The following is a 27,006-nucleotide window of genomic DNA, read 5'->3' on the forward strand; positions in this document are numbered from 1 at the left end:
TCTCATCACACGTAAAAGAACTTCCATAAGACTATCAGTTGACTTCTCAGCAGAAATCCCATGGGTCACGAAGGAGTGGGATGTTATACTCAAAGTGATGAAAGGAAAAAACTGTCTTTCAATGGTACTTTACTCAGCAAAGCTGCCCTTTGTAAAGGAAGGAGAGACGAAGATTATTCCAGACAGACAAAAGCTAAGAGAGTTCATCACCACTAGGACTGCCTTGCAAGAAATGCCAAACGAAATTGTTCAAGCTGAAATGAAAAGACACAAATGAGTAGCATGAATGTATAGTATTTTTAGTCTCTGTTAAAAATAAATGTGCACTCTAATTCAGAATACTCTAATATTGTAATGATGGTGTTTAAATTCATTTTAACTCTAGTATAAATGTTAAAAGACAAAAATATTAAAAATAACTATAGCTACACCATTGTTAATGGATACACAATATAAAAAAACTAAATCATAACATCAAAAACATAAAATGGGGAGTAAAAATGTAGAGTTACCAGCTTCAAATAGACTCATAAGATGTTTTGCGTAACCCCATTGTAACATCAAAACAGAAATCCATAGTAGATACAGAAAAGATAAAGAATCAAATCATACCACTATTGAAAATCATGAAATTACAAAGGAAGATACCAAGAGAGGTATAAAGGAACAAAAGAACTACAAAACAATCAGAAAACAACAAAATGGCAATAGTAAGTCCACAATGGAATGTTATTCAGCCTTAAAAAAAAAGGGCATACTGCCATTTGTGACAACATGGATGAACCTGGAGGACATTATGCTAAGTGAAATGAACCAGACACAAACAGACAAATACTGCATAATATAACTTATATGTCAAACCTAAAAAGTTGAACTCATAGAAACAGAGAGTAGAGTTGTAGTAACAGGGATTGAGTGTGAGGACAATGGGGAGATGTTGGTCAAAGAAAGGTTGACCTTTCATTTGTAAGATGAATAAATTTTGGAGATATAATGTACAGTGTGGTGACTACAGTTCATAATATACCCTTGAAATTTGCTAACAGGGTAGATTTTAAATGCTCTCAACAAACACACACACACACACACACACAGAGGTCAGTATGTGAAGTGATAGATATGTTAACTTGATTGTGGTAATGGTGTTATAATGTGTGTGTGTATGTATGTGTGTGTGTGTATATATATATACACACACACACATATATATCAAATCACAGTATATACCTTTAATAGATATACTTTTTGTCAATCACTCCTAGGCTTAAAAACTCACCATCTTCAAAGCAATCACTCCTTTCATGCCCACATTTCATCAGGGAATGATTTTGTCCCATTATGCGTATAAGTACCATTTCCCATATATTGTTTGATTTAAAGATTTCTGTTTCCTCCATCTTTTCATTGTGCACTCTGAACTACTATTGGCCCAACTCTGTTTACATAAACAGTTCTAAACTTAAGAATCAATTATTGTTATTTTTGTTTAGAAAATGTTTTTACGAATATTGATGGCTTTTTCTTTTGAGATTGCACTGTATTCATATAGTGTACTTTACTAACTGTACCTTATTTGTATTTTACCAGCTAGGGAGCTGAGAGGAACTCAAAATATCCAAGACTTTGGGCCTAAATTTCTAAAAATGGTCATTAAAATAGAAAGTATTAAAGGAGTATGGGTTGTGGACTTTTGTACTGATTAGCATGAACATTTGAAAATCATAAAAGTAGTGCTACAAAATATTTCAGGTTTACGTATCTTTATTATATGTTCAGTCAAAGCTATCAAAATCACTTCTTACAGTTTTAATTATAATTGCAAAATAAACATTTTATAAAACTTTCTGAGTAATCTTTTATAATCTTTAGCAGATATAAGTTTATTTAATTTATTTAGAAGTGTTGCATAAAACTCCTTTCCTATATTTTCTAATATGTAAGTATCATTGAGAGGCTCTGTTGTGAAAAAATACATATTGTAGAAATGTTAGGAATTTGTGGTAAATTAGTCTTCATTGATTTTTCAGGTTTTACAATTTCTATTGCAGTCATAATATTCTAGTCTGACATTTTTTCTTTTTCTTTTTTTTTGAGAGAAACAATGATATGATGGCAAAGTGTATATGTCCCATTTTTATTGCTTTTAATCAGATGTTACTTTCTCATAAACTGCAGAGGGAACCTTTCTCCACCAAGTAATTATGCTGATATGTTGTACAATCTTAATACTCCTTAAAAGTGAGGGAAAATAAACATATCAAATGTCAAATAGCATATAAAAATTTCTCTACTAATCTAAGAATAAGAGTTAATAAGAGTTATATGTTTGGATTCCCTTGATCATATCTTTCTTTATGAGGATGGTACCAACAACCCAATAGGAATTTACCATAAAAAAAACACACAAACACTGATATAATACAACTAATATGAGACATTTTCTTGTAATTTATACTAAAACCATAATAAAAATGGTATTTATACTTAATGGGACAATCCAGGGAGGGAAGGAATACAGGGCTGAACACCAGTTCATATGAGAAGGCTCTGAGGTTTTGGTTGTTAAAAGTCACTCTGCACCATCACGTGATGTGTCTGCAGTGCTGTTATAAATGCCATTTTAGGCAGATTTGACAGAGGGATTGGGAAGTTACGTAGACCTGTTGGGCTCTGCTAATCATCTTTTACCTCTAAAAAAATGTAAGAAGAAATAAGAGCTGAAATGGTAACTATTGTCGTAATCCTTCGTTTAGTTACTAATAACTAACATTTATAGAGTATTTACTGTGTCGAAGACACTGCTAAGCCCATTATGTTATCTTATTTAATCCTTATGACAATCTATTTTTATGGATACCTACTGTATTCTATAGCCCATGGTAGAGATTAAGGATTCAAAAAATCAAAGTTGCCTGACTTAGAGTCAGTTCGCAGAAGGACCCACTGAGAGAAGTAGGGTGAGTGCCCAAAGAAAAAGTGATTGAGAATATAACAGTTGGTAAAGCTGTGACAGAGTCTGAAGGGCTGTCATGGATATGCTAAGGGGATGACATTTTTAATGTAGAGGAAGGGGGAATAAAGGCACAAAAATTATGAGGAAACAGATATCAGTCACTCTAGTGAAATCCAGGTAATTATCTAATGCTTGTGTTCTAAAACTTGGTACATAGTCTGTTTTGTGAGGGGTATAAAAACTGCACACAGTGTCTTCCATCAGATCACAGGGCCTACAGACTGATGACGGCAGGTATATGGATAATGGGCTAGCATGTAATAGGCCTGTTAAAGGACCAAGCAGTGTCACGGGAAACCAGCAGAGGTAGAGATTTACTTTGCACTGGAGGGATCTGAGAAAACATGACATTTGTGTTAACCTTAATGTGCTGAGGATTGGACAGATGGAGCCAAAGTAACAGTGCTATATCTAGTGGTTTCAGCAACAGAAGCATGAAGATGGGAAATTATAGGACATTTTGGTGCAATGGTGAGTATTTTGGTTTGGTTGTAGTGTGAATTTTATGAAGGAAATAATGGAAGAGAAAGCTAAACAGCTGGGCACAGTCCTGATCATGAGGTCTTTGAAAACCACAGCAGACAGTTTGCCATCTTAATACTGTGTAATTAGGAAATCATTGAAGGCTTTTGGGGAGAAAGATGGTTTTAAGGAAATGATTTTTTAACAGGTCACCTTTGCTTTTTGATAAAATAGTTTTCTTACTGTCACTAAAAATGTGTCAGTTTAGATGATAGTTTAGGAGGAATGTTACATAGAAGGAAGCATGCCAGGAGTGGGAAGTTTTTAAATCTGTGCTCATTTACTGGCTTGGATCATGGTGTCATCTTGACTGTGACTCCAGTTTCTAGAAGTGTCCGGCCCACGGTAGGCATTCGGTGAGCCTTGGGGAAGGGTGTAAAGGACAGGTAGAACTTCAAGTTCCATTCCAGGTCCGAAGTTCTTTGATATAATTGCAGAAGTTAACATAGCTTCTGAAACAAGATTTCATAAAATCTTGTTTAAACGATCTAATTCTGTGGCCAAAGCATAAAAGTTGTTGGATTTTAACTCCAATAAAATATACAAGATTTTTTTTTTTTTTTGAAGCAAGAGTTAAACAACAATTAGATTCAGTTGTGGCTTCTGTCGCATGCCTCTATTCTTACTGTTTTCCCCCGTGTCTGTCATAATAACTGAGGGGAAGTAATGATTAACTCAAATTTGGTGTTGTCCTATTGATTAGCTTTCACATTTTAAATATAATTGCTGACATTATATTAAAAAATATAATTGTTGAAAATTTCTGAACCAAAGATAAATACGAGCTTGTAGTATGCCAAACCAAAACTGAACACCTGAAGGTTTCAAGATCTGTTCCCTGAATGTCTGCAAAATTCCACACTACTTACAGCAGGACTTAGCTTTCTTAGCCTTTCTGAGAATCTGTAGATGCACTCAGAAAAGTTTACCAACACACGTGTACATAGCCTTGGGATGCAGTTATAGGCTGGCTTGTTTACAGGCCTCATGAAGATAATCAATAGACATCCCCACACCTCAGTAGGAAGCAAATTCAGTGGTTACAGAAATCTCGCTTCAATGTATTTGAGGTTGTCACAAAAAAGATGTGTACCACGTATCTCTTTAAAACAATGCTTTTTGAGATGGAACATACAACTAAATGCCTTTAGAGGTAAAAGTTGTATGGGAGCCAAGAAAATATGAAAGAAATTCAAAAATGCTGCTGATCCACACATATTTCTTAAAGATCCTATAAACATTACAACACATTTATCAAGGAACATTTGAAGGTGCCAAGATACTTCCAGTAATAAATGTGATTATATGATTAAAATGCGTTTGCATAGCCTTTCAGGAAGTGGAGGAGGGATACAAGGAGAGAAAATAAGGAGGAAACTGCATTAGGGATTCTCTACTGTAGTTTTGAAGTTGACTTGTATTGAACAATAAGTTAGAAAAACACCAATTTTTCTAAAAAAGTGTATGCTAAGACCTAAGGAATATTATTTTTAACCTATCAAAAGTATGGAATTGACCCGCTAAAAGTTAGTGCTTCTGTGGAGAAAGGAGACCAACACAAATCTTCACCACCCCAACCCCAACCCCAACCCCGGCCCACACACTTTCTCATTAAAAGAAGAAAGGAATTGGTGGAATGAGTGTGGTATCAGGCTCACTCTGCCAGAAAACAGAGTTAACTCCAAATGGTTTAAGAAACACTAACAAAGGGGCTGTTTACAGTAGATGGGGTTAAGTGAGCAGGCAATGGCTATAAATAGATGATGAGGCACAAAAACTGGCAACAGCTGGAAGCCATTATCATCACTGAAGGGGCAAGGGGAGGACAAGGTATTGTGAGAGCCCAGTGAAAAAGGAAACTGCCAAGAGACTACTCAGTGGAATTGTAGTCATGGAGCCATGCAGCCACTGCCAGGGGTGCTGGTCCAGCTTGCTGGGCACGAAGCAGGGTAGAGCCAAAGACAGAATAGCCCCAGGGCAGCAGCAAATGGCGCATAACCAGGTACCGTTCTCAACTCTTGGACTTCTCTGCCGAGAAGACAAAATATCTTTTAAGTTGCCATCCTGGCAAAACTATTTGTTACGAGGGTACTGTTCTGTGAGGCTTATATTGCTTACGTTAATAGGCGGCTTAATCATACCCTGAGAATGATACCCAAATATTGCTTTTCTAAATGTCCTTGTTTGAGAGACATTGGAAAATTCTTTAAAGAAAGAGCAGTATACCCCCATTACCAGGATTGTCCTTTTCTTCCATTTATTCCAGAAACCATTACTGCAGGAAAAGAGAGATGTTGCCATAACTGTTTGAAAGAATTCCTTGTGTAGTTAGTGGTAGCCATAAACATATGGCCTTCACTAACTGTTTGTCCTCTGTCCCAACCTTGTCTTTCCATGACAGTTAACCCCATCATTACAGTTTCACTGGGGACTTCTGTATTCAGAGCCAAAGTATGTCAGTAAAATATTAAAAGTAACAGCACAAGAAATAAAAAGAGATAAAGTTGAGAAACTGCATGGCAAAAAGCCTGTCACGGAATTGTAGAGAAGAAAGAGGGAACTTTAAAAAAAAAAAAAATCTAATTGAGAAAGCATTGTTGTCATTATTGCTAATATTTAAAGGTCTTAATTTTTAAGGGAATTCTTGAGACATTGTACTTGGGAAACAGGAAGTTCTGACTTGAATACATTTTGTTTTAAAGTACAAGGATGTAATTTGAGTGAATTGATCTCAGATTTTACAGATGATCTTGTAAGGTATGAGTATTTTTCTGCATTATAAAAGTATAGTTGTTCATAATGGACAATACAGAAGAGCTTAGAGCATAAAATAAAATAGAAATTACCTGTGACTCTGTTGCTTAGAAGTAATCACTATTAATTTGGCTTTCTTCTCTTCTTCTTAATATATCTGTATTCTTAAAATTATGATATTGTGATCCTTTGTTGATATTTCCAAATTACTTTCCAGATTTTCTCCACTGGTTTTTATTTCCACCAAAAGTATGGGAAGTTAACTGTATCCTTGTTGGGCTTGTAATTTTAAAGACCTTTGCCGATTTTGTTTTTAAAAGTGATTTAGGAAGGTTGAACTTTATTCATAGTTACATATTTACTTACCATTTTGTATTGAATTATTTATCTGTGTCTTTTGCCCATTTCCCTAAGAGAAAATTAGTATTTTTTAAAAATTATTTTTAGGAGCTCTTTGTATGGAAAGAAATTTCAGAAGATCATCTTTCTTGTTAGAAAAGATAGGACTAATTGGTAACCCTTATCAGGTGATTATTTGTTGCAATTTTTGATGCCTTCTTGCTTTTAGAAAAACCAGTTTTAAAGGACTAAGCTCAAAATTTTTGTTATTTAAGATATTTAAGGGCTGGGTGCCATGGCTCATGCCTGTAATGGCAACACTTTGGGAGGCCAAGGTGGGAGAATCACTTAAGGCCAGGAATTCGAGACCAGCCTGACCAACATGGAGAAACCCCATCTCTACTAAAGAATACAAAAATTAGCCTGGCATGATGGCATGCAACTGTAGACCCAGCTACATGGGAGGCTGAGGCAGGAGATTCACTTGAATCTGGGAGGCGGAAGTTGCAGTGAGCTGAGATTGTGCCACTGCTCTCCACCCTGGGTGACAGAGTGAGACTCTGTCTCGGGGAAAAAAAAAAAAAAAAAGATATTTAAGCAGGAACATTGCCTTTGGATAAGTACTTGATGAATTCTGACTTAGAACAATTTCTAAGATACTATTCTTAAGAAAAATAAAGGATTGTTTTGAAGTTATTTGACAATTAAAACTTTATTCCCATCTCCTCACCAAATCTCTTAGGACTGAGAAATTAGGATCCTTCATTCCTACTTCATGAGAAAAACAAATAATACACAGTTGGGGTGAGGAATAATGCACAGTTGGGGAGAGGAATAGGCATATTGTGCCACTATATGTGGCATCATGAAAAAACTATTAACAGCTGTTGTTAAGCTAGTCTGTAGAAAGTGGGAGTGAGAAGGTGGCAGATAGACATTTTCCAAGTGATAATTTTCTTTAGGGACAACTTACCTAATATTAGGCCCTTTGAATTTTTGTGAAGATTACCAACTTTGAGATCACGAACAAGCTTGAAACAGTCTTTAACACACAGAGTCAGTTGAACCCATAATTAGCTGCTCTTTAGTGTAGCATGTAAAACTTATATGTAACAAGTGTAACATATAAAACAAAGATGAGAAAGGTAAAGAATTTTAATGTCAGTCTCAAGTTGGTAAGTTATTTTTAGAATTGAATTCCTAAAGGTTTTGCTGTTTCCTGCATGTACCTGTAATTGTTCCTTCAGTCTCCTTAAGAGACGGAATTTCCGGTTTCTAAATTCTTATCTGAGTAGGTCAGACATAAAGAGATTGTGTATATGGTATGATGTGGTCACCTTTTTATTTATGGGACTTTCTTAGTCTAATGTGTGTGAACTCTTAAATGCATAGTGTCTTACTCTGTAACAGCAACCAGCAGTTGTGTGTTAAGATTTTTCACGAAGAGTCCCAGCTGTTGTAAAAAGGAACAATCTGCTCTCGCCACAGATTACAGTGCTTTGGGTCTAGACTGCAGGCAATACTTCTGGGACCTGTCCTGCACACTGTGAACATCAGTATTCCTGGGAGAGAGAAGGGAGATTAGTCACTTCTGGCTCTTAGAAGTTCTTGCATAACTTGCTGTTATCTCAGTACAATTTCCTGGGGATGCTTTATCCTGGCATGTGCCTCTACCCCTACTTCAGTGCCCCCTCCTTTATCAAAAGGACCATTGAGTATTGGGCTGGGATGCCATTGCCATTGCAGAGGGCTAGTATGGTTTCCTCCTCTTCATCCTGGATCCTCGCATTATTGTTTTTGCCATGTAGGGTGTCTTGGCTTTGTTTCCACCATTGCAAGCGTTGCCCATCTCCCACTCATACTTATGTCAGCGACCTCCCTTGCAATAACCTAGCACTACCCATGCTTTCTGTAGAATTGTTATATACAAACCATTCTGATGATTCCAGATTTCCTCCTGGCACTTCATTTTCTTTCCTCCCCTTCCCAGAATCCTCTTCCTTATCTCTGGAATATAGAGCTCGGATGCCAAGAGGCTGCGGGAAACTAATTGAGTTAGGCTTTGTGTTTCTTTCTTTTTCCACCCTCCATGTTCCAAAGCTGATTTCTCTTGTGCTTTGGATTTTTCCCTGCCCTCCTTCTATCTGAACAGCGACTTTGAGATTATGTTTGGGGTTTAGTTTACACTGTGTAAGACAAAGTGGTTTATAAGATAAGGTAGTTTATCCTTTTCGAATTCTCACACTCCTTAAATACATCTGTTGTTGATTATTTCATCTGGTATGCCTTGATTTTTGCTTTCTACTTTGTTTGCATTTCATTATTCTTCTCTGAGATTATTTCTAGGCTTTTTTGCTGAGCCGCCATAACTCTGTTTCTGATTAAGTAAATAGCTTTGATAAGTCACAGTGGAATCTTAACACAAACTGGCATATGCACAATTTACCTTTTCTCTCCATTAAGCTGCATTTCCTCCTGAAGTTGAAAAGTCAGTGGAGAATAGTTCTAATAGCACAGCATCCTTGTATTTTAAACTCTTCCATTGCTGATTATATTGGAAATACTGGTATTCCATCACCAAAAGCTCTCATTTATCTTCCAGCTAGTTTTGAATTTTCTCAAGTTGGTGGCTCTTTTCTATCCAATTGGTGAACCGTTCACAGGCTTCACCTTGGTATGTGAATGGACCTCCCACCCTTTCCTTGCATTCAGCAAGAACCTGCCTGAAGTATTCATTACTGTAGTGATGAGGGCACCTGCTCCCCAATCATTGCCAAAAAGAGAACTGAAAATGCCTTTGGAACTAGCCATACTTGCTTTCTTAAAATTTGCTCACATCACTCCTGCCACTACCATGTCAAAAATACTCTTTCTCTGTTAAGTATTAAATTTCATTCAGAAAAAAATAGAATCTTGATAGGAAGTTGCCATGGGACCTCATTGTGTATAGGTTGATATGGATACTAATGGGAACATTAATCTCATGAAAATTAGGTTTTTGAATTTAAAGTACATTTTTTTTTGCACTGCTTGCTGTCTGTTCATCTTCTTTTTTAGTTGACTAGTAAGGAGATTTTTTTTTGGTTTTAAAATAAGATTCTGGCTAGGTATGGTAGCTCAACCCTGTAATCTTAGCACTTTGGGAGGCCGAGTCGACGGATGGCTTGAGTCCAGGAGTTCGAGATCAGCCTGGGCAATGTGGTGAGGCCCCCCCGGCCATCTCTACAAAAAATTAGCCAGGCATGGTGGCTCATGCCTGTAGTCTCAGCTACTCAGGAGGCTGAGGTGGGAGGATCGTTTGAGCCTGGGAGGCGGCGGTTGCAGTGAGCTGAGTTCACACCACTGCACACCAGCCTGGGTGACAGAAGAAGACCCTGTCTCAAAAAGTTAATTAATTTAATAAGATACATAAGGATGATTTTATGTTTTATCCTAAAGCAATATACAGGTGACCCTTGAACAAGTGGGGCTCAGGGATGTTAACCTGTCACACAAAAAAACACACATAATTTTTGACTCCCCAAAAACTTTACTAATAGCCTGCTGTTGACTGGATGCCTACCAGTAACATAAAAGGTTGATTAGCATAATTTTGTGTGTTATATTTATTAGATACAGTAATCTTAACAATAAATGAAGCTAGAGAAAAGAAATTTTATTAAGAAAATTCTAAGGGAGAGAAAATAGATTTAGTATTAAGAGGAAGTGGGTCATCATAAAAGTCTTCATCCCCATCGTCTTCACATTGAGTAGCCTGAGGAAGAGGAATGGTGTGGGGAGTTGATCTTGCTGCCTAAGGGGCAGCAGATAAATTCCGGCTATAGTTGGACCCACATGGTTCAAATCCATGTTGTTCAAGGGTCAACTGTATTTGGTGTAGGGAATGCCTAGAGCAGGTGGATTCGTTCTTTATCCCGGTTGTATCACCTGACATGTTATGGCTGCTCACCAACATTTTGCTTTAACTATGTGTGGCTTGAGCTTTTTTACTCCCCTCTTGAAATATACTTTGCTTTTTTATTAAAATTTTTACTGTCAAAGAACATTCCTTGAAATAATCTGGAATCCATCTCACTGGCCACAAAATAAATGTGAAGTGCATAGGCTTCTAGTCATCCTGTTTGCTCTTTTAAAATCATTTCCAGTCAGGCTTCATAAGTCAGCTCAGGTGTTCTCCATCTCTTGATAAGTATGTATTTTCACTGTAAAAAATGTGATATCGGTATGTTATTTGGCCCGCATACAGTTTTTGTTTAAAAAAGAAAGTCAATTTCTTAAGAAACCAGGGGGAAACATGTTTCACTGTAAAATATGGGTAGTGGTCAGCTGACTATGAGTAGAATTCACTTTTGCTGATCACCAAAGTGACTTGCCGACGTAATAGTCATCAAAATAGAAGCCATATTAGATGGCTCAGATAGGGTTTGAAGTAGAATCTCGTCTTTGTAATGGGTTGTCAGTGAATTTGTTTTGTGCCTAAAAGCACATTATTCAGGAAATGCCAGTGGGGTGAACACTGCCTTTCATCCACTTTGATACAAAAATCACACATTCTTAAAATGTGCAAAATAAAGAGGAAAGCCAGTTGTAGATGTGTCACCAAGATTTAGGCTAGTTTAAGGTTCTTGGAAACATTTTAGATTTTAAGTGAGCTACCCACCATAAGTTATCAAAAATTATAAAATAAAGTTGCTTATTAGTTTAAGAACCTTATAGTACTATTTTATACCAAAGAAATTTACATTTGTATGGAAATATAGCAGTGATCTGACTGAATTTCCTCATTTGTTTTTTGAGGAAACTATACTCAAGTGATTCAGTGACTTTTCCAAGGTGACAGAGCTTGTTTATGGCTAAATTGCGATTAACTGTAGACACCACATATTTTCACCACATCATAAAGGAAATCTGCAGTCAATTGCAACGTCAAAGGCATTAAAAGTTAATACATTCTGTGTGATACATTCTGGCTTTTCCTAGCTTTTCCCTATATGATTCCAAGTGAACCAACGCCCTTGAGAAGCCTGGGGCTTTTTCTGACGCCTTTTTTTTTTCCCCCTGAGATTTTTTTCCACAAAATTGTAAGCCTAGGGCTACATTCTTTCTTACATAAAAATGTTGGCCGTTATTACTTTGGAACTACTTGCCGACTGTTGATATATTCCCAGTAGTTGCAAAGAATCTCAGAGGAAGTTGGAGCTGTGCCTTAAGTGTTTGTCAACACTGGCCACTCTTGACAGATCCAGGCCCCAGGTAATGCCCGTCTTGATTATATTGTTTCAGAGGTAAAGCACTTTTGGAAGAAATCAAACTTGAAACAAATGTGAAAGAGCTCCATGCCAGGGGAAGGTAAATTCTGTCCACTCGTCTGTTTGACAGTTTTGTTTATGTCCATAATATGTACCACAGCCATCCAGATTTGAAGCCATTTATAATATATGGAACTTTTGCCTGTAAACAAAAGTGCAACTCTGATAGGATAACTTTTGTTTTGTTTTTGTTGTGAGTGGGAAGGTGGTCAAGGGATTTTCTGTTGTTTTCTGTCTCTAAATGTACATGCCGAGGGTGGAAGAAATACTGTGAATTTAGGGGGTTGAATCTTTTTCTCAGCAGCACTTAATCATGGAGACAGGAAAGTGGCTACAGATTGTTGATGAAAGATTGACTTAAATTCATCATGTGTCAATAGCACATTACTCTCTGTAGCATAATAAATGCAAATGGCTGACATGAGTGTTTTCTGTAGATTTTGCTGTGGAATAGGAATGAAGTGGGAAGGAGGTTTAGGGGCCTGAAGAAAGAAGGAAGAGGCAATAAAATATTCACTAATGTTTCCAGGGGTGGGAATGTTTCCAAGAATGGAAAACCACAGAGTAGAAACCAGAGTACCAAGAGATAATCTTTTAAAAGCATAACTAAACTTCACATAAATTCATAAAAACATTCACTATTCTTACAATAGAGTAAGGTAGAGAAAATAAAATTTTAATTTTAAATATTGAAATACTTTATTTTTATTGAAAATATGGTTTTTAGCAGGGATCCTTATGACAATTGTTGCTTTGTTAAGTCCTTACAAATATCCATATGAAAGTCACAAGAACCTCTGTGTTCAAAGGTTTAACATTTTTAAAAAGGGGCATTTTTTTTTCTGTTTGGCATTGTTCACATATAAAATACCCATTTCATATGCATGTCCATTACAGCTTCCTACTACTTAGTGAAGATTGGATTACCATCTGGTCACTTTCTCTTCCTTAGGATGATACCAGAGAGATGTAAGCAGACGGGTAGGACAGGAATCTAAAAACCAAAAATTGAGATGAATATCTAACAGTTTTTTGTATTTTTAAAGAGGTGCTAAGATCAGAATATTTGAGCTCAGAACTTTTTTGGAAAGTACAGGACACACAGTCACCTTGGATATGAGCTTTAGACTCTTTCTATAGACTTCCATCTCCTCTCTCTGTATTTAGCTATTTCCTAAATTATAGGTGCCACCTGTCCATTCTACAACAACTTATTGAGTATCTACCACTTGTTTGGCACTGTGGTAGTTACAAAACCAAGTTAAACATGACCCCTGTGTTGAGGGAACTTGAGGGCTGGTTTTAAAGTAATAATATATATTTTTTTAAGAGTAAATGTCTCAAAACCTTCATGCCTAAATTGGAGTTCTTCAAAGCAATTCATTTTGGGAGGGAGAAGCTCTACACTTATTTCCTATTTTTCTATTATACCATCCTCTAACCCCCTTTACAGCTGACTTTTTCCTCAATTTTATGTTTATTAATGTGGTTAATACTTTGACTTCTCTCTGTCAAGTATTTACAGAATGGATCTATAGGAAATCTTAATCCCTTGTGGTATTACACAGACATGTTCGAATTGTAAACTGTTAATAGTCATTGAAAAACAGAGACCTGTATTTCAGGAGTTGAAATCAATAAATTAAGATCAACCTGGAAAAAAGGACACATCTTGTATGCATCTTTTAAGCAAGAGCCAAAAAGGAAATGAAAAACACAGTGCTGCTAGCCACTATCGCAAACTAAACTGGAATTTTGTCATGTTTGTTTTTCTCTGTCCTTATTAAGCTTGACTATTTGAAGAACCACTTTCCAAAAAAGCACTGATTCAGACCCTGGAGGTAGATGTGTTACATTTTTGTGAGTGACTGTGCATGCATGCTCATGTACCTTTGTGCCCACCGATGATTTATTTTTTTGGCCACTAGATGGTGCCCTTTCACTTTGAATGAAAGTGTATTTTCTATTGAGGCGTTTGCTTTTTATTTTGCTTGTTCTGTTGATGCAAAGATGGTGGAAAATCATCTTCTTTCTTGATTTAAGAAAATCGTATTCTCTCTTAAATCGGATATGAGGCTCCCCGTCCCTTTCTGTATACATAGGAATTTTAATGTGATCAACCTGTAAAGTAATAAATTTGTAGATTATCATAGCACTCAAAACTTACAGTTAATTTATTTTGTGGGAAAAATACAAATTCATCCTAAAGAAGCATTTTGTATAGTATGTATAAGACCAATACATAAATGACTACAATTGAAATATCTATGTGGTTTAATCTGCTATTCAAGTTAACAATCACCTGAAAAGCCAATAAAATGCCAATTACTGATTTCTCAAGGCCCAGAAACCTGTATTTTAACAGCCATGTTCTGAGAAACATTGGGCTCTAATCACCCACAGTTGTAGCAAACATTTTCAGTAGAGGTTAACTTCATTGTCAGCCAACAGTAACTAAACCAAAGTTAAGGATAGTTGAGAGTGAAATTTTGAAGGTAGACAGCTCTTTAAAACCTGATTGAAAGTAGACAGCAACTTGAAAACCTGACTGAAGAGGGAATTAAAGAGGCTGGTCCCCACCCTGAGGCTTTGACTGTGATATCTCCCTCTACCTGGAAGGTTCCAGCTCAGCCAAGTGTCTTACCTCCTTTAAGCCTATTGCCTAGCCGAGTTATTATGGACGAAATAAGAATTATTGAATAAAATGATCTGTCTGTTTACTTAAGTGTGATAAAAGTTGGCTAGAGTGTAATAGAGAAAGGGCAGTCCTGGTTCTTGTTAGGATGCATTAGAGAGCAAGCAATGCGAATGAGATGCTGTTGGGCTCTCTCTCCTAACTTATGTCGGTCAGACACCCCTTGTGCCTTGCTGTTAGGCCCCTCATTTCATAATCACTGATGCTTAACATTTTGGAAAGTTTTAACCACTCTTAAGACCTTTGACCTTCACAGTGTCCCTGTGACAGGTTAAGTGTCAGGGGAGGGATTACAAAATAGGGTAAGGAAGGGTGCTTGAGACCACGAGCAGCCACCAGGAAAGGGTGGGGACCGGAGGTGGTGACAGAGACTCAAACTAAGCACAGCTGCTGGACGTCTCCCCGGGAGGCCAGAGGCATTCCTGAACTCTGAAGATTGGTGCACTGTTACTAACTGTGATTTTACCATCCTGGTCCTAACAGTGGGTAGCTTTAAGAAAAATGGTTTCCTCCCTTCTTTCCTTCCTCCCTCTTTTTTGGTGAGGGGGGTGGCAATTGCCCACTTGCAACATAAGAATATATGCTCTCTGTGGCATTTTCACCTGGGCTGTGGGATGGGGGTGGGAGATCACAGTGTCAGGGGAGTATGTGTGGTTTAGAAAAAATCCCCAGCCAGTGATTCTCATTCCTTATCCTAGAGAATAGATGCTCTAGGAGTTAAAGGATTCAGGCAGAACTGGTGGTAAATTGTGAAAGGTGTGAAAGGTGCTCAGTGAACATTTACTGACTCTTTGCTGACTTGATGCATAGTACAGGACATAAAAGACTTAGCCAAGAAGTCAGTACATTGTAGGCACTCAGTAAGGTTGAGACATGATCAGTGGTTATGATAATCATAATGAATTATCTCTATGTTATTCAGTTTTATCATAAAGCTAATGGGTATAGAACTTTTGACTTATCCTAGAATGATATTGGTCTGTGTCAGACTGACCTGTAAAATAAGGGAATACCTGGATTGCTGGGCAACTTGAAAACCTGATTGAAGAGGGAATTAAGAAGGCTGGTCCCCACCCTGAGGCTTTGGCTCTGATATCGCCCTCTACCTGGAAGGTTCCAGCTCAGCCAAGTGTCTTACCTCCTTTAAGCCTTTACTCAGATCTCCTTTTCTCTATGTAGTCTGATACTCCTCAAGACTCTCTCATAGCTGGTACTTGCTCATCTTTTTGTCTTGCTCTCCTTTTTCTTTTTTCATAACATGTATGTTCTGATTATCTAATTATTAATTAGTTAATGTGGACTAATTCTTTGTAGACAGGGATCTTTCTTCTTTACTTATCTCTTCTCTCATCCCTGGAACAGTGCCTGGCACATAGTAGAAGTACAGAAAAGTCTGGTGAATGAATGAATGCTTTTCTATAGAAAGTTTAGTGGCAGTAGTAAACAATATTAGTCACTCAATACCAATTCTGGATAAATATTGAATTAAATATTCCTGAATGAAAGTTAAGATTTTTTTTTTCTATTAGCCTTCACTGTAGTGATGTCTTTTAAATTAAGTTATTGCATATAGTATGGATTCAGAGTTCGAAGACATGGGATTATAATGTCTAAACTCCTGAGTGGTTTTCTGGGACAAGTTACTAAACCACTCTGTGCTTTAGTTTCCTCTGTAAACAACCTCACGAATCTGTGCTGTGGATTAAGTGAATTGATGCACTTCAACCCTTAGAACAGGGCGGAGACTTGTAGCAGGAGCTCAATTAATAAATCCAGTTTATTAAAAAATTATGATATTTTTATTTTGCAATTATATGATGTACTGATTTTGAAAAAAGAAATGTAAATTTAAATGGTTTAGCTAATTTTAAGGAAGAAAGTCACAGATAAATGAAAACTTGGGCATTTTCCATATTCCTGTTGTTACTACAATAACACACCTAGAATTTTATAATAATGGTAAACTCCAAATATTGAGTTTATTATGGAACCTCCTATGTTCTAAAGTCAATTTTAAAACAGAGTTTTTAAAACAATTTTAAAGAGTTTGGGAGTTTCGCACAAGCCTTTTATTTCTTATTTCTTATAGATCCCCATATTAAGGTTTCTGGAAAGAAAGAAGATGTTAAAGAAGCCAAGGAAATGATCATGTCTGTCTTAGACACAAAAGTAAGTGAATGTTAAGGACACTCAGATGTCAGAACCTTGTCTCTGCAAGGGCTACTTCATGCCGTTATGAAAGAACCATTTGGAGAAGAAAAACCAGGAGAAAGTAATGGTGGGTTTTAAGATAAGCACATGTGATTCTACAGTGGATGTAAAGTTCTGTTTAATATTTGAATAGGTTCTCTCATGCTGGGTAATTGAACTATACATACACACACACACAACTATATATACCTATATCTACATACATATGTATGTATTGTGTATGTATGTGTATATATGTACACATGTACATCTTCAGAAATAGAAATTGGCCCTGATTAATATGGAGTAAGTAATAAGGATTGTAGGAATTAGATTATTTGCTTTTATGATGTCAGTAGAATACCAAAATGATCTTCTATATAGCTCTGTGTTGGATGTGTGTAATGGCATGAAATTTGATGCTTTCTTTTTTGTGATCACGTGCTGTCTCTTTCTCTCTCTCTCTCTGTCTCTAACTATATGTATAGAGAGATAACAGGGAAATTTAAATATGTACAAATTTATACTCATTTGTGAGAATTTATTTTCTTTAACAAACACATCTAAATCACTTATTGTATACCAGGTACTTATTGTATACCAGGCACTTTGCTAAGTACTTTACATTTTGCACATATTAATTTGTTTGATCCTCGTAACTGACTCAGCATAAAGGTATTAAGTAATTTGTTCAGGACCCTAGAGCCAGTTAAGTGGAGAGGTGGGATTCAAATCCAGGCTGTCTCATTCTTAACCACTTTGTCTTGCCACCTGGCATTTCATTAGAATCATCTCTGATCGCTTTTGTTTTCATTCTTTCTTTCTGTTCTTTGTTGGTTTTCTTCAAAATGGTTTTTAAAAAATTACTTCCCTGATAATTATTGAATAGTTTAGAATTTTCTTCAGGAAAAGGGGATTTTTGTCTGTGTGTTTTAAAGTTTAAACTGAAAGAACTAAACTTAAAAATCGAAATATATTTAATGGGTGTAAATTTAAAATTTAAGAATTCACAAGGTTAAAATTATTTTTAACATTTTGATATTTTGATTTTACTTCTTAAAGACTGAGTAATTTCAGTAGCAGTCTTCTAAATGAGAAAGGATTTTATGTCAGTCTTTATGATTTTACAGCACTAAATTCCCCCAAATTAAATATAGTCCAATATGACCACAGCATTTTTATTTATTGTGTCTTAGAAGTTTCCATTTTGCTTTAATGTAACTAATGTACTTTGAATTTCTTTATTTAAGCCATTTTGTGGCCAGTTATCTGCACTTTGTGTTCTCTTTCTCCCTTCTTTCTACCAGTAAGAGTAATAGATCTACTTTGTAAAGTTCAATATATAGTAATATAGGAGTTGTGAAAGCAGTGATTGTAAAAACTTCCTTATTCACAGTTTTGAGGTTTATTATTTCTAGTTTTGTATCATCTTAGTTATACAGACCCACTAGCATGCATATCTTCAATCTTGTAATTGTGTTTTCATCTGCTTTTAGTTATTTGGATTAAATGTTTCATGAGTAATGTCTTTAAAGACAGACTGAGTAATTTATCTGTTAACTGTAGCTGACTTTATTTAAAGACTTCTTCCCCAAAAAATTATCTTGGTAAAAAATAAATTTTTCTATTTCTTCTGACAAATCTGTCTTAAAATGAGAATTTTTTTTTTATAATCAGAGAATAGCAAGAGAACATTTATAGATTAAGATGATCTTATTAAGAAATTCATAAAATTTCCCACTGACTCACTTTTTGCTAATACCATTCCCTTGAGGGAAAGGCATTTAGGATGTCATTCTTTCCTTTTTCATACATCAAGTAATAATACATTATTTTCACATAGAGCAATCGAGTCACTTTGAAGATGGATGTTTCACACACAGAACATTCACATGTAATCGGCAAAGGTGGCAACAATATTAAAAAAGTGATGGAAGAAACTGGATGCCATATCCACTTTCCAGATTCCAACAGGAATAACCAAGCAGAAAAAAGCAACCAGGTGGTTTGTCTTTTCACGTGAACTTTTATGGGATAAATTACAGCCTTAATTTTCAGTTTGCCTATCTTTTTTTGTGAGAGGTGAGACAAAAAAAAAAAAAAATCACATAGATGACATATAGTGTAGATTGTACAACTTGCTGCAAGGGATTGAAGGTGCTTTGCTTTTTTGAGGAGATGAGTTGTAGATGGGCCCTAAACTCTTGATCTTGAAATCATTTATAAAAAATAGGGGAAAATGTAATGGCCACAAAACAGAACCTTAAAGAAAGGCTGAGAGAGCATATCGTTTAGGACCTGGAAGCTTGCCTAGTTCAGAAGCCTATCCATTGCCTGGTTCTGTCTACAGAGACCTAGAAGTAGGTACCTCCATGGCACACCAGATCACCTTCTGAGTAGCAGTGCATTCATTAGTGCCTGACTTCTTACATTGCCTTAATTATGTCTCTCTAGTTTATACACATTTGTGCTAATTCTTCTGTTTGGCAGCCAATGGAACTCACCTGTCCTCATGCAAGCAGTTTCAGTACTCGAAGAACAGATAGTATTATTTGTGACATTTGGAAGTATTCTGTCTTATAAACTAGTCACAATACTAGAAACTGTCACCCACAAAGATGAATAAGTAGTCTTTTCTCTACAGGGACTAATGGTGACAGTGGGATGTGTGTGTAAGGGACTAGACAGAAAGCTATAGTAAAAAGCAAAGACAATATTCAGAATATTTAAAAACTGGTATGGCATGACCATTGGCCCTAAGAGCGGTGTCCTGGAGCCCCTGTACCCCCCACTGCAATGCCAAGACTGACAACTTGAGTCAGTGGGTCATGGGAAGGCCCAGGAGATTTCAGAAGAAATCTCCAGGTAGATGTTGGAGCAAAGATTATGTACCATCTGGTTTGGAAGAAGTTCACTATTTTCAGAACCTAGTATAGCTCTGTCATTGAATATTGATATGTATCTGGTATACAAAGAGCTTAAACACAAGGGAGAAAATGCAGTGAACAAGAGTAATTATAAAGAGGGCAAGATGATCTCCTGGGGGTGTGGGGCTTTCAGTAAGTCCAGTGGGTGAAATAGATCAGTTGACATAGATTACCTGAGGATCTCGTTAAAATGCAAATTCTGATTAAGCAGGTCTGGATGGGGGCCTGAGATCCTTTATTTTTAACAAGTTTCTGGATAATACCTCTGTATTTGTCCCTGGATGACACTTTTAGTAGCAAGCATATCGATTATCTGGAAAAGCAGATGTGAGTTTGATTAAAACAAATCTAACTCTGTATTTTCCTCCTTTTATAGGTATCTATAGCGGGACAACCAGCAGGAGTAGAATCTGCCCGAGTGAGAATTCGGGTAACTATTTATTACTTTAACATTGTAAATTGATGTCAGCAACATTTGCATTATAAGGCATTAAAAATATAATAATTGATCATTTTATAACCAAATCATGTTCAATCAGTAGGAAATAGTGGCAAAAGTTATTTTAATATCTATCTTAGCAGTCATTATTTAAATGTTTGTTGTATATGTTCAAAAAGTGAGTTTCTATGTTATTTATAAACTTTTTTCATTGAAAATGTTTCTCAGAGATGTTCTGGATTTTATCTGACTCAGTTTTTCTAGCTTTTATTCAATGACCATAAAGAGGCCTAAGGAAAAAATGTCACACGCAATGTGAGTTACAAACTCTCAGGTTTCACAAAAGGCTCCTATCATTTAAAAACACTTGTAGGCCAGTTGTGGTGGCTCACACCTGTAATCACAGCACTTTGGGAGGCCAAGGCAGGAGGATCACTTGAGGCCAGGAGTTCGTGACCAGCCTGGACAATATAGCAAGACCCCGTCTGTCTCTACAAAACATTTTTAAAAATTAGCCAGATACAGTGGCACATGCCTGTAGTCTCACTATTCAGGAAGCCAAGGTGAGAGGATCACTTGAGCCTAGGAGGTTGAGGCAGTAGTAAGCTGGGATGACACCACTGCACTCCAGCCTGGGTGACAGAACAAGACTCTGACTCAAAAAAAAGGAAAAAAAAAACTTTATATAATGTAGCTAAACTTAATATCTATAAGGGCAGTTTATGTTTTAAAATCCATCTTCAGAAAAGAATCAATGCATGATACACATGTCTGAATGTCTAATGCTTTAACTCTCTGCTTTGGATTCTCATCATTTCATTTTAGGAGCTGCTTCCTTTGGTGCTGATGTTTGAGCTACCAATTGCTGGAATTCTTCAACCAGTTCCTGATCCTAATTCCCCCTCTATTCAGCATATATCACAAACGTACAATATTTCAGTATCATTTAAACAGCGTTCCCGAATGTATGGTGCTACTGTCATAGTACGAGGGTCTCAGAATAACACTAGTGCTGTGAAGGTAAATTATTCAGATAATTCTGCACATCCTGTCTGTACAAATTATATGGGTTTTATTTTTAAAGAATATTAGACTAATTTGATTTCTAGAATTTTCCTTCATTCTACATTTTGGTTTGCAGAATATGCTGTATTTTTCCATAGCTGTTAGAAATGCAATAGAATCTTTGCCTCTATATGGGTAGTTAATGTATAGGATGATTTCCTTCCCACCCTTTTCTCTTAGGAAGGAACTGCCATGCTTTTAGAACATCTTGCTGGGAGCTTAGCATCAGCTATTCCTGTGAGCACACAACTAGATATTGCAGCTCAACATCATCTCTTTATGATGGGTCGAAATGGGAGCAACATCAAACATATCATGCAGAGAACAGGTGCTCAGATCCACTTTCCCGATCCCAGTAATCCACAAAAGAAATCCACCGTCTACCTCCAGGGCACTATTGAGTCTGTCTGTCTTGCAAGGCAATATCTCATGGTAAGGTTACTGAAATAAGTGTTACAATGTTTTTAAACCTCTTTGGATACAGTGCATGTTTTTGCACCCACTGTACTAATGTGATATTTAGGAAAGCACTTTGGAAGCCTCCTCAAATAAGGAAGTTTCTTGCTAAAAGGAAATAAACTAGAAGAGTAAGGTTCATAGTGCTTCAAAAGGTTCAGTTTCATTGCATATGTAATTTTATTTCAGTGTTTTCTTTTTAACTTAGACTAAACACGGAAGACATTATAGTGAGATAATTGACTGCATTTTGTGGCAAAGATGGAAGGTGACTGTTTTCATCTGACCTGTAATATTAGTGTGCAGTTTGTATTTGGAGAGAAAAAAAAAAAAAAAAAAAAAAAAGGTCCTCTGTTTAAACAGAAAAGTAAAAATACTATTTAAATTTCACCATCAAAGACAAATTTTTTCAGCCCAAAACATTTATATATTTCATAAATCTTTGATACAATTAAAAAATACTATTTAAGCCACAAATTGGAGTGTCACTTATTGAAGGAAGAAAAGCCAAGTTGTATGTTATAATTCAGTACTACTTTACTACTTCTAATTTATAATTGCAATATTTCTTTCCTTCCCATATTTGTTTAAAACCCCTTGACTGGGCGTGGCGCCTCTTGCCTGTAATCCCAGCACTTTGGGAGGCCAAGGTGAGCAGATCACTTGAGGTCAAAATCGAGACCAGCCTGGCCAACATAGTACCCTGTTTCTATTAAAAATATAAAAATTAGCTGATATAGTGATGGACGCCTGTAATCCCAGTTACTCAGGAGGCTGAGGCAGGAGAATCGCCTGAACCCAGAAAGCAGAGGTTGCAATAGGCCCGGATGGCACCACTGCACTCCAGCCTAGGCAACAGAGGGAGACTCCATTTCAAAAACGAAATAAATGAAAAATGAAATGAGATGAAATGAAATATCCCAGTGTATGGATTGATCATATAGTGACAAAATGGATGGACGTGATGCTGGGCTCACAAATATTTGTATTAAAAACACCATTGTATTCTCTCATTCAGTGCTTGACCTTTAGTGGCATTTGAATCAGTAAGCTTCAGGTGTGACATTTAGTATTATTAACTTGCAGAGTTTATTTTTGAGAAACTTTCAGAAAATCTAAGTTTTTATTGTTGAATCCATTCCTCTGACAGATGAGAACTTGTTGGAATCATTAATAAGATTGTAATCCATGATTTTAAGAAATTTGTTGTGAATGATTTTTTTTAGCCAACCTTATTTTCTCAGGTTATTTTTAATATACTGTACTACAAGTCAGATTTATATTTATATCCCAGAATTGTTGTAATTAATCTTCATTTTTTTTCTGCTTTACAAGTTCTTTCGATGTTATTTTTTTAGTTCAGTGAAATTTTTCAAATATTCTCTACGGTTATTAATCCACATTTACACTTTGACCATACCTGCCAAAAATAATGACACATATTATAGCACAACATTGAAATAACTGAGGGAGAAATTAAAAGGCTTTAACCCATACTTTAAATACCATCACCATGTTGTATAGCACTATTCTTATAAAAATCACTTTCTGGCCAGGCACGGTGGTTTACACCTGTAATCCCAACCCTTTGGGAGGCTGAGGCAGGTGGATCACAATGTCGGGGGTTCGAGGCCACCCTGGCCGATATGGTGAAACCACGTCTCTACTAAAAATACACACAAAAATTAGCTGGGCCTGGTAGTGAAGGCCTGTAATCCCAGCTACTGGAGAGGCTGAGATAGGAGAATTGCTTGAACCCCGGAGGCTGAGGTTGCAGTGAGCCGAGATTGCGCCACTGCACTCCAGCCTGGGCGACAGAGCAAGACTCCATTTAAAAAAAAAAAAAAAAAAATCACTTTCTTCCACAGGAGAAATGGAGCATAGTATTTTATTTCTTTTTCTTTTTTTATTTTAGGCAGGGTCTCACTCGGTTGCTTAGGCTGGAGTGTAGTAGTGTGTTCTCAGCTCACTGCAATCTCTGCCTCCTGGGTTGAAGTGATTCTCATGCCTCAGCCTCCGGAGTAGCTGAGATTACAGTCGTGTGCTACCATGCCCAGCTAATTTTTGTAATATTAATAGAGGTGAAGTTTCACTCTGTTGGCCAGCCTGATCTCGAACTCTTGGCCTCAAGTGATCCACCCACCTAAGCCTCCCAAAGTGCTGAGATTATAGGCATGAGCCACGGTTCCCAGCTTAGTAATTCATTTTAATCCTAGTATGCTTAATGGTAACCTCTCCTGATACACATTTACAAATTCCAGCACCCAGTGGGCTAACACTGGAAATTCTGTGCATCAGAGAAAGTATATTACATTGTTCCTGGACTCAGTAGATCAGAGGCTGTATAAAGAGCATTAGAGAAAAGAAAAATCTAAAAAATGAGATAGTTAAAAGAAGGGACAATACTAACAATTTACTCCAGGAAGGAGTGAAGGTTTAAGCTGCATTAGATTAAGTAGGATTTATATTGGTGAAGATGCCTTTGATGAGTTAAGACGGGTCCTCAATCCCTGGGACACGGACCGGACCAGTGCTGGTCAGTGGTCTGTTAGGAACTAGACCACACAGCAGGAGGTGAGCAAGGGAAGCTTCATGTGTGTTAACAGGGGCTTCCCATCGCTCACATGACCGCCTGAGCTCCACCTCCTGTGAGATTAGCAGTGGCATGAGATTCTCATGGGGCATGAACTCTATCGTGAACCATGCATGCAAGAGATTTAGGTTGCATGCCCCTTAGGAGAATCTAATGCCTGATGATCTGTCACTGTCTCCCATCACCTCCAGATGGGACCGTCTAGTTGCAGGAAAACAAGCTCAGGGCCCCCACTGATTTTACGTTATGGTGAGTTGTATAATTATTTAATTATATGTTACAATGTAATAATAATAGAAATAAAGTGCCAAATAAATGTAATGTGCTTGAATCATCTGAAACCATCCCCCCTTCCCTCCCCCTCCCCTGGTCCATGAAAAAATTGTCTTCCATGAAACCGGTCTGCGGTACCAAAAAGGTTAGGGACCCCTGAGTTAAGATACCAAAGTACAAGATCCTCTTAAAGGATTATTGAGAGGCTGGCCTAATCTGGAGGAAGGGGAAGACATACAGACAAAGACCTGTGGTTGGACAAGCAAGTCTGGGCTAAAAGGCGGAACTCTTTAAATGCTTGATCATGTTTAGTTTTCATTCAATATACAATCAAAAGCTACCACTGGAAGTCATTGAGCAAAGCAAAGATTAGTACCCTTGATATAGTTGAGAATCTAGTTTCTAGTGTAACTAACAAAACTGAAGTTAGAGAAGAAAGGAATTTTCCAAGGTGCACAGTGGATAAAAAAAATCTGGGGCCAAAAACAGAAACTTAAGACATATAATTTTGTCATCCAAAAATGATTTTCTCCCCCTCAACGTTAATGCCACACCTGTCCTCCAAGCTATGTGAACTTACATAATTTAACTTTAATACTTCTGTTTAGTCTTTAAATCTGTAAAATATTGAGTTATTTGCAGGCATATTAAATTATCAGGTGTTTTAGTGATTAAATTTTTACCTCCTAAACATTCTATTGTGACATTTTCTAGGGTTGTCTTCCTCTTGTGTTGATGTTTGATATGAAGGAAGAAATTGAAGTAGATCCACAGTTCATTGCGCAGTTGATGGAACAGCTTGATGTCTTCATCAGTATTAAACCAAAGCCCAAACAGCCAAGCAAGGTTGGTTCAGAGTCTAGACCCAGAGAATTATGTATCATATCATATGCTGTATAGTTTTATTTTGCATACAAATATGTATTTGCATATACTTGAAACTATTACTCTATACAGGTTGAATATCCCCAATCCAGAATGCTCCAGAAGCTGAATCTTTTTGAGCGCTGACATGACAGTCAAAGGAAATGCTCATTGGAGCATTTAAGATTTTGGACCTTAATATTAGGGATGCCCAACCAGTGCAGATATTCCTAAATCCCCCAAAACCCCAAATCTAAAACACTTCTGGTCCCAAGCATTTCAGATAAGGGATACTCAACTTATATATGTCATTATATATTTAGTTATCTAATATAAATTTGTGACAGTATTCATTATAGATCATCATTTTCTTTATATACGTGTTGGTTTTTGGAGTCCATTTAGAGTAACCATTATTTTTCCATATTTAAATGAGAAGGAAAGAACATTTGTTCTTAATTTGGAATCTGGTAACTTGAGGCTTTACTAAGTTGCCTGAGAGTTGATAAGGCTACTTACATGTTGTGTGTGTATGTGTGTGTGTGTGTGTTTGTGTACATACCCAGTGTAATTCAGAAATTGTTTAGACTACTTACTATATGCCGTCTCCTGCTCAACCTGGAGAGTTAAAGAAGAGGTGCCTGTGCTTTTTTGTAAATACTTTAAGGACTGAACTGTCTCAAGTTCAGCGTTCTTGGAACCTCTCCTCAGAGTGTTGTAAAATTTCAGTAACTACATGTAGAGTAAACATTTAATGGAATAATCTTTTTTTTTTTTTTTTTTTTTTTGAGACAGGGTCTCACTTCTTTGCCCAGGCTAGAGTACAGTGGTACAATCATGGCTTACTGCAGCCTCGACTTCCTGGGCTCAGGTGGTTCTCCCACCTCAGCCTCCCAAGTAGCTGGCACTACAGGCATGTGCCACCACACCCGGCTAGTTTTGTATTTTTTGTAGAAATGGGGTTTGGCCATGTTTCCCAGGCTGGTCTTGAACTCTTGAGCTCAAGCAATCCAGCCACCACGGCCTCCCAAAGTGCTGGGATTACAGGTGTGAGTCACTGTGCCCAGCCCAGAATAAATCTTTTATTAAGTGCTAGTAAAAATGAGGAAGGATGAATATTTCTACATTAGAATTGTTGTTTAAACTAGCACAACCACTTTGAAGAGCGATTTCTGATCATCTCATTATTCTAGAATATTGATTCCCCTACCTGCAGCAGTTCTACTTCTGATTATACTCTCTGAAAACAGGAGTCAACACGAGAATGGTGTTGAGTAAAAAAAGTATGTTGTATCATAGTATGTACTCAATGGCAGCATTTTTGTGTATATGTATGTCTATACAGTTTTAAGTACAAAGCATTGTCTAGAAGGATGCACGCAAAAATCATGATGAGTTGCCTTTGGGGCAATAGAAAGGAAAATGGAATAAAGTAAACAAGGGAAATGTTCTCTTTATTTAACAAAAATCAGAAACAAGAAAATAACACTAAAATTCTGAAACTATAAATCTTATATGTATAGAATGGTGTATATATAATAAGTACTTTATATAATTTGGCATGTGT

At 36.8% G+C, this 27,006-nt stretch overlaps 1 protein-coding gene across 1 annotated transcript in view; it reads left to right on the top strand.

Moving 5' to 3' along the window:
- Nucleotides 1-27,006, top strand: part of BICC1 (BicC family RNA binding protein 1) — a 368,778-nt gene that overhangs the window by 304,681 nt on the left and 37,091 nt on the right. Inside the window, exons 4-9 of the mRNA XM_011990352.1 lie at nt 16,722-16,801; nt 18,666-18,824; nt 20,126-20,179; nt 21,014-21,208; nt 21,434-21,685; nt 25,290-25,421. Coding sequence (XP_011845742.1) covers nt 16,722-16,801; nt 18,666-18,824; nt 20,126-20,179; nt 21,014-21,208; nt 21,434-21,685; nt 25,290-25,421 — 872 coding nt within the window. The remainder of the gene's footprint in view (nt 1-16,721; nt 16,802-18,665; nt 18,825-20,125; nt 20,180-21,013; nt 21,209-21,433; nt 21,686-25,289; nt 25,422-27,006) is intronic.

This window comes from Mandrillus leucophaeus, unplaced genomic scaffold (genome assembly GCF_000951045.1).
Source record: "Mandrillus leucophaeus isolate KB7577 unplaced genomic scaffold, Mleu.le_1.0 Scaffold378, whole genome shotgun sequence".
Classification (NCBI taxonomy): domain Eukaryota; kingdom Metazoa; phylum Chordata; class Mammalia; order Primates; family Cercopithecidae; genus Mandrillus; species Mandrillus leucophaeus.